At 29.3% G+C, this 8,956-nt stretch overlaps 1 protein-coding gene across 1 annotated transcript in view; it reads left to right on the top strand.

Annotated features, from left to right (window-relative positions):
• Positions 1-3,997: 3,997 nt before the first annotated feature.
• LOC111682863 (protein Wnt-5-like) overlaps positions 3,998-8,956 on the top strand; it is a 31,161-nt gene continuing 26,202 nt past the window's right edge. The window contains exon 1 of the mRNA XM_046954858.1: positions 3,998-4,180. Within this exon, the coding sequence (XP_046810814.1) occupies positions 4,011-4,180 (170 nt within the window). The 5' untranslated portion in view covers positions 3,998-4,010. The remainder of the gene's footprint in view (positions 4,181-8,956) is intronic.

Genomic DNA, 8,956 nt, shown 5'->3' with positions numbered 1-8,956 from the left:
TGAACTAGAACTGAACTAGAACTGAACTAGAACTGAACTAGAACTGAACTAGAACTGAACTAGAACTGAACCAGAACTGAACTAGAACTGATCTAGAACTGAACTAGAGCTCAAATATAACTAAACTGGAACTGAACTCGAACTAAAGAATTTACATAAAGGAACAATATTGGTAAAATAATAAAGAAGCCAGTTACTGTTAAAAGTCGACGTATTTTCAATAATAATTTATAAAATTGGCCAATTTAAAATATGAATGTCTTTTCATATTTATTTTATATAATTTGAACAAATTTTGATCATAACTTGCACAACCTTTTTCCCAACCCCAAATAATCAAATAACTGGTTATACTTATATTTATATTGACTACTTAGTAAATAACAACCCCACTTCCGTTACCAATTTTCAGTAATAATAAAGAAAATCTTGGCATATTTCCTACATAATTTAAATAAATGTAGAAGGAAAATATATACAAATATTTTACAGTATGTATTTTCAAAATGTTTTAGAATAATAAACACAATTTTTACGCTTAACAGAACTTCCTTAAAAAGGCGTACTACTCCTTTTTTGTGCGTGTAAATGTGGATGAAACATTTTGTCGAAAGTTGCACAATAGACACACTTGACTTTCACATATTTTTAGAAGTTTTTATTGTCTACTTCCACATGTCCTTTTCAGAAAATGCGTCATATAATCATAAATGCTGTATAATGTATAAAGTTTTCCTTTCAATAAAAGTACGAACAGAATATGAATAGAAATAAATTTGAAAACTTTAGACCATAGCGAAAATATTTGAAGACAATTGTTAGAAAAAAGAAAAAAATTTCAAAAGAATTTTTTTTTGACATTATAACGGCTGTCTACTTATGTTTAGTGATGTGGGAAGCAACATCATCAAAACAAAACCATGAACCAGGACGAAAGAAAAGGACAATCAGCCAATTGTAATGTTTCATATAAATTTACTATATTACTTGAATTTTGTCTAACAACAAGTAAATCAGCTTAATATGCCTTAAAGCTAATGTCGTTAACTGTATCAAACTATCATCACATTTGTAGTATTTTTTCTCCGGTAACCTAGCAGCAGCAGTTTAGTAAAATAAGTAAGTAGTTGGCCGAAACCATAATGACATTGATTTTGACTTATATTTATGCGGTTGAATAAATTTTAATGAAAAACTTTATTTAAGCCTCTTATACAAATGTGCATGAGTAATAATAAGCTAAAAGTAAATTGAAAAAAAAGAGCAAAACACTAACAGAAATGCTACTTATGGGGGGTAGTTCCATTTCACCCCAAACTAAAAGAAAAAAACAAAATAAAACGCAATTCATATTTCATCATACTTATTCACTTTTACTTTATTCCCCCCCCCCCCCCCCCCTCTCCTACGTATGATGAATTGTCAAATGATGACGACAGTTAAATGATTTGTAGCGAATTTTCCTTCAACTAGAAAAAAAGAGAGCAGCAAAACGAAAATAGCTACCAACAGGTTGATAGCATTATCAATCATTCATAACTACAGTCGTCAAATGTCATTTTGGTAATTTTGTGTTTGAAATTTGTAGAAAATCGCTAATCGATTAAGAATTTGAGCGATGATGTGTGTGGTTGTACTCACTCATGTGACAATTTAATCATTTTAAATGTTGTTTTGGTTCACAAACTTTTACTAATTATAATAAAATCAATCATTTACATACATATAGCTGCATATAAGATTTTATTTACAACTTAATCAATTGTTAACCGCAACATACTGCGATTTGTTAAATGGACTCAGTTTATTTGATTAGTTTGACACAAATTTAAGGAATTAGGGTGATTAAATGCAGATTTCAGTTCTATTTCAGTGCTCATTGGTTCAGTTATAGTTTAGTTCTAGATCTAGTTCTAGTTCAGTTGTAGTTCAGTTCAGTTCTAGTTCAGTTCTAGTTCAGTTCTAATTCAGTTCTAGTTCAGTTCTAGTTCAGTTCTAATTCAGTTCTAGTTCAGTTCTAGTTCAGTTCTAGTTCAGTTCTAGTTCAGTTCTAGTTCAGTTCTAGTTCAGTTCTAGTTCAGTTCTAGTTCAGTTCTATTTCAGTTTTAGTTCAGTTCTAGTTCAGTTCTAGTTCAGTTCTAGTTCAGTTCTAGTTCAGTTCTAGTTCAGTTCTAGTTCAGTTCTAGTTCAGTTCTAGTTCAGTTCTAGTTCAGTTCTAGTTAAGTTCTAGTTCAGTTCTAGTTCAGTTCTAGTTCAGTTCTAGTTCAGTTCTAGTTCAGTTCTAGTTCAGTTCTAGTTCAGTTCTAGTTCAGTTCTAGTTCAGTTCTAGTTCAGTTCTAGTTCAGTTCTAGTTCAGTTCCAGTTCAGTTCCAGATCAGTTCCAGTTCAGTTATAATTCAGTTCTAGTTCAGTTCTAGTTCAGTTCTAGTTCAGTCCTTGTTCAGTTCTAGTTCAGTTCTAGTTCAGTTCTAGTTCAGTTCTAGTTCAGTTCTAGTTCAGTTCTAGTTCAGTTCTAGTTCAGTTCTAGTTCAGTTCTAGTTCAGTTCTAGTTCAGTTCTAGTTCAGTTCTAGTTCAGTTCTAGTTCAGTTCTAGTTCAGTTCTAGTTCAGTTCTAGTTCAGTTCTAGTTCAGTTCTAGTTCAGTTCTAGTTCAGTTCTAGTTCAGTTCTAGTTCAGTTCTAGTTCAGTTCTAGTTCAGTCCCAGTTCAGTTCCAGATCAGTTCCAGTTCAGTTCTAATTCAGTTCTAATTCAGTTCTAGTTCAGTTCTAGTTCAGTTCTAGTTCAGTTCTAGTTCAGTTCTAGTTCAGTTCTAGTTCAGTTCTATTTCAGTTCTAGTTCAGTTCTAGTTCAGTTCTAGTTCAGTTCTAGTTCAGTTCTAGTTCAGTTCTAGTTCAGTTCTAGTTCAGTTCTAGTTCAATTCTAGTTAATATCTAGTTCTTTCCTTTTTCAGTTCCAGACCAGACTTCTTATCTGTATGTATATATATTATATGTATTTATGAAAAATATTTTACAGCGAAACTTCAAAGCATCTCCTCCCCTTAAACACCTTTGAACTTTCCTTTATGAAAAATTCTAAAAATAAAAAGCCATTACCTTTTAATTATATGTTTTTCCAAAAACTTTTTCTCTCATCTTGCAGCAGACTGTAAGTCTGACCTTTCAACTAATGACTTGTTTATAATGCAAAGATTTTTCATAATAAATTTCTCAGATCAAAGTGCTGGCATGAAAAAAAAAAACACTAAGAAAATAAGACGATGTCGTGAAGTAAATTATTCATAAAAATTAATTTACTCTATTAGTCAAATAAATAGCCTTAAGCTAAACCAAACCAAAGTTTAGGCCAAAAAGACTAAAAAAAAGTTTGTAGAAAAGCATAAATTTCCTTTCAGCAAAATTAACACAAAAGCGGCAGCAGACGGTGTGTAACGTGGAAAAAGTTTAAATAATAAAAAAAGAAACAGATTCAATATTAATTAAATGTCATTGGCCATTAAGAAGGAACCTTTAGAAAAAGAAAACAGCGCAACTTGGTTGCTTTATAATTTTTCATGGTAACGGAAGAAACTTTATCCTTAGTCTTTTTAAAGCTAGCTAGGATAGAGAGGACACATTATATTAGAAAGTAAGAAATAAGAAATAAATTTCTTTATTTTACTATAAACTTATTGTTGTTTAGATTTTACTACTTCAACATCAGGTGGGTGTTTTTTGTTCAGACAAAAAAAAAAAAAAGAACTTTACAAAGGTAACATCATTAGACATTGATTAAATTGTTATTTATACAACTCTTGAGCTGTTAAAATTAAACTTTGCTAATGTAACTAAACTCCCCTAAAGTGTTGCTAATTGTGTGATGCAGTGATGCAGACAAACGCAATATCCCGGGCAAGACACAATAATGACAGAACATTATCAACATCGCACTTTTTCTATACGTTTTTAATATAGTTCTAATGGATATTTAATTAATTTAAATTTTTTCTCTCTTTTACAGGTTCGCCGGAAATGGCTTTTATACATGCTTTGGCTGCTGCCACTGTTACTAGTTTCATAGCTCGTGCCTGTCGTGATGGTCAGTTGGCATCGTGTGGTTGTTCAAGTGGTTCAAGACCAAAACAACTGCACGATGATTGGACCTGGGGTGGTTGTGGTGATAATTTGGAATATGCATACAAGTAAGTTTGTATTAATTTTTTTTATATTGCTTAATATTTATTTATGGATTTTTTATTAATATTAAAAATATTTGTTTAAGAGTGTATTTTTTATACAATTAAATTTGTTAATTAATTAATTGATTTTATGTTTATAGATACTATTATTGTATAGAGGAGCTTATAAAAATACTACTTAAATTAATTAACATTATATGTGGAAACAAAAGTATATAAACAGATCAATTTAATTGCATAATATATTTTCTCTATTAAATAATTGAAAGCTGAAAGAAATAAGCTAGTAAACAGAAATTATGTTTTCGCTCAAAAGTAAGTTGTAAAACTTATTCTGGAACTACTACTTGTAGTTCAGATCTAGTTCAGTTCTAGTTCAGTTCTAGTTTAGTTCTAGTTCAGTTCTAGTTCAGTTCTAGTTCAGTTCTAGTTCAGTTCTAGTTCAGTTCTAGTTCAGTTCTAGTTCAGTTCTAGTTCAGTTCTAGTTCAGTTCTAGTTCAGTTCTAGTTCAGTTCTAGTTCAGTTCTAGTTCAGTTCTAGTTCAGTTCTAGTTCAGTTCTAGTTCAGTTCAAGTTCAGTTCTAGTTCAGTACTAGTTCAGTCCTAGTTCAGTTCTAGTTCTAATTGTAGTTCAGTTCTAATTCTAGTTCAGTTCTATTTCATTTCTCTCTTAACTAGGGTATTAGTTGATCAGCCTTGCCTTGCTTTTTTTGATTTATTCGTTTTCGTTAAAGTTTTAAAATAATTCCACGTAAAAAACATTTTTATGGATATTAGCAGAAAAATATAGATAGGTTTATTTTGTTAACAAAATAATATGAAAAGTTTTGTTTAAAAGCAAAGGGAAAATATTGACCATTATATGTGTACAATGTTAAATTCTGTGAGTTTGTTGTAGTATTAATCGTGTTCGTTAAAAACTTCCGTTTTTAGATTGTAGAATTATGATCGTTTAGAAGTTGATAGAACAAAAAGGAAAATGTTTGATTTAGTGGAGACTTTCCACCAAATTGTTAATATATCCTTGACATAAATCTGCTTACAAGTCGTCGTTGGATCATATAGCACAAGTAAAGGATTTTTCGCACTGCTTGAGATATAAACTGAAATGTTGGGCTTGCTTAATATATTTCAGTATATTTTAATAAATTATTATTCGGTATATAAAACTTACCTTTTATTTACATATATGTGCATTTGTCAATATTTTTCTTTATACCTTAGAAATTTAAATTAGTTAAAAATGAATTTTATATTAAAGAAATCTAAAATAAAATTTTTCCGGCACTGAGAAAGAGAAATGCAGGAAGTAACTAAATAACTTTTTGGATTTAGATCTTAAGAAATTTTAGGTATTGCCCATATACGTGTATTTCATTATTAAAAAAATCAAATTTTGAAATGTAAAATGTAAAAAAAAACATGTATGTAAATTAAATTTCATGTTACTGCACGAGTAACTTTTCACTACAAACAAAAATATTTTCATATTTTTTTCTATTGGAAAAAGTATTATTTTTATAGAAATTTTTTTCTGTGGTATGGAGGTTTTTGTGGTTAAACACATTGGCCACTAAATTCATTTTGGTGTATAAAAATTAAACTCATAAGTTTTATTAAAAGTATATGCAATATTTTAATTCAGTTTGGGTGAAAACTGAACCTTTAGCCAAACAATATACACGATGTATATCAATCACAAGGAATATGTATATACTTGGAAATACATTTTTGAATGAAGACTATTTAAGACACAGTTTGACAAATAACTATTTTTGTGAACTTTAATTCTAACAGATTATGTAAATATTTTCCATTATTTTTAACTTCTTTAAAACAACATTTGCACCACTTCCTTATGAATAACAGTATAACGACTTCTGTTTAAGTAATTCCAAAACTATAAATAGGAATTATCAGAAAAGCAAAATGTCGTCTAATACAATCCAATTTCAGATTCATAGCTTCTTATAATCTTTCACAGAATTTTTGTCAAACAAAATTTGCTGCTTGTAAAGTGATTTTCGCTTCCTACAAATATGTAGGGTGTTTCTGAAACCACTATTCCTTAAGTGTATTTTCTCACTTAAATAAAATCTATATATTTATATTTCATTTAACATAAAATAAATCCTGAATTACTATTCGTTATTTTTTGTTTTTGTCTTCTGCCAACACTCTTCCTATTTTGGCAGGTATGGATGGGTATTAAATTGATTTATATTTTTAAATCCTGTGTAAAAAGTTACAACAGAATGATTGCTGTGATTTATAAACGTTTTTTGTTGCCAGCCACAAAATCTACTTAAATGTAAAAAAAAGTGCAATAAAAATCATAATGGTAGTAAAGAGTTCATGTTATCCTTTGCTGTTATCGGTCACTGTCTATGCTTATCCTGCTTACATACATACATATATATTTAATATAAATTAGTTTTGTTTTTGTTTTATTTGCATTAATAAGTCTGATGTATGAGTATAAATAAATATTTTGCATTTAAATTAAATGAGTTGTAAAATTATATTTACAACCTGTTATAAATTATTATATGCCTGCTGTTCACAGGGCAATTTCAGGTCAGACAAGTTCAGTCAGTCTGTCCTTTGCTAGTCTATTGCTTTTTGGCTATATTTTTGTTATTCTGTCTACAGATTTGTGGTGTGAATTATTAAAATTATTGCGGTTAAATTGACTTTAATTGAATTTTTATACTTTGTAGTTTGTAAATAAAATGTAATTAATTGCATTGCAGTTTTTTCTCCAGAACTACAGACAAAAGTATTTAAAAATTACGAGGCTTATTATAGAAGTTTTAACAAATGTGCTTAACGCAGTTCAAGTCTAGTTCAGTTCTAGTTCAGTTCTAGTTCAGTTCTAGTTCAGTTCTAGTTCAGTTCTAGTTCAGTTCTAGTTCAGTTCTAGTTCAGTTCTAGTTCAGTTCTAGTTCAGTTCTAGTTCAGTTCTAGTTCAGTTCTAGTTCAGTTCTAGTTCAGTTCTAGTTCAGTTCTAGTTCAGTTCTAGTTCAGTTCTAGTTCAGTTCTAGTTCAGTTCTAGTTCAGTTCTAGTTCAGTTCTAATTCATTTCCAGTTCACTCTTTTCGAGTTTAGCTCTAGTTCTTTTCTGTATCAGTTCTTATTTAGACAAAAAATCTGTTCAAATAAATATTTATTTATATTCAGTTTTTTTCTGTAGAATTGCAATTGCTGAGCAATTTTCCTGCTGGGGTTGCTATTTTGGATATTTGTATCAAAAAAATGATATATTTTCCTGCAACATTATTAGACTAATATTAAAATGAGTATTAAAAGTTATCAACAAAATTTCTATTGTTGTTTGGCCAAAGGAAAAAGTTGTAGATATTTTATGTTGCCAGCAAACTGCATTAAAACTGACCTTTAAATAGTTTTCAAATATTTTGTTAAAATTCTTTTTTTTTTATTTTGCCACTCATAGAGTTCACAACAGTAGAAAAATAAAAACGACAAATTTTCTTAGTTTCCCATAACATATAAAACATTTTTATAGTAAAAAACCAAAAACTATACCAAAAAGCTCTAAAACTGAAAACCACCCAAAACAGCAAACCAACTAGATGGATGAATCTGGCTCACTGGCTGGTTGGTTGGTTGGCAACCATCATTTCCAAAACCATTATCAGTATCAACTTTAACCAACTGTTGTACTCCCTAGTGGCTTTTTAGAAATTGTTTCATGTGAAAACGTGAAAGTTTTTCATTTTATTTTAGTTTAGTTCTTCCAAGCCCCTCTTCCACTCAAACCAGCCCTTTTAAATCCTTTAAGCATTTGGGGAGTTTAGAGGCATTTGGTATGCTGGAGAACATAATTGTATAATGTTTCAGAGAAACGTGACAATGCTTTGGCTGGATGGCTGGCTGCTTGGTTGGCTGTTGAAGATGTTGTAGGAAGGAAATGTGATTCCTTGTTTAATGGTTGAGAATAAGAAGAAGTAGCATTAAACTATATACATTCATATATTATTTTTTTCACTTTACTGTTTATTTGTCAAATGTGAGTTTTATTTGAGTTTGAAAAGAAATCCCCTAGATGCAGAAAAGAATAACAAGAAAAACTAACTTGCAACTTGTTATTAAATGTTTATATCCTGTTTAAAAAGAAAATGTTAAAATTTAAAATCTGAAAATGCATTAAAATATTTTACATAATTTTTGCTAAAAAATAGTCATAAACTATATTTCCTTAACTTTTATTATTAAAATTAAATTAAAAAGACAAAATTTGTTTATTGGTTTTTAATTTTCAGTGCTTAATCTATGTTTATTTTTGATGCAATCAAAAGTTTTATCTAAATATCTTTTTTAACAACCACAATTGTCAATGACATAACAAATTTACTACTCGAGACAATTATGTTTACACATTTGCATACCCTACACCACTGTTTAAAAAAAATAATTATGCATTTGTGCTTAATATATTTGCAGACAATAAATATTGTTTTTAAACTGATATTTCAATATTGAAATTATTACATCAAGATCTATCATTCTATCTTTCAAGATTATATTAGAACAATCGTCTTTTTGGGTTGTTGGATAATAAATATGGTATGTTCTGGTTCAGTTCTAGTCCAGTTTTAGTTCAGTTCTGTTAGACATATTTCAGTACTAGCTCAGTACTTTATATCAGTGATTTTGTTCTAGTTCTGTTTTAGTTTTGTTCTAGTTCTGTTCTAGTTCTGTTCTAGTTCTGTTCTAGTTCTGTTCTAGTTCTGTTCTAGTTCTGTTCTAGTTCTGTTCT

This window comes from Lucilia cuprina, chromosome 6, assembly GCF_022045245.1.
Source record: "Lucilia cuprina isolate Lc7/37 chromosome 6, ASM2204524v1, whole genome shotgun sequence".
NCBI classification, from domain to species: Eukaryota; Metazoa; Arthropoda; class Insecta; order Diptera; family Calliphoridae; genus Lucilia; species Lucilia cuprina.
Note: the sequence above shows the minus strand (reverse complement) of the source record. Positions and strands in the feature narration are given on the sequence as shown.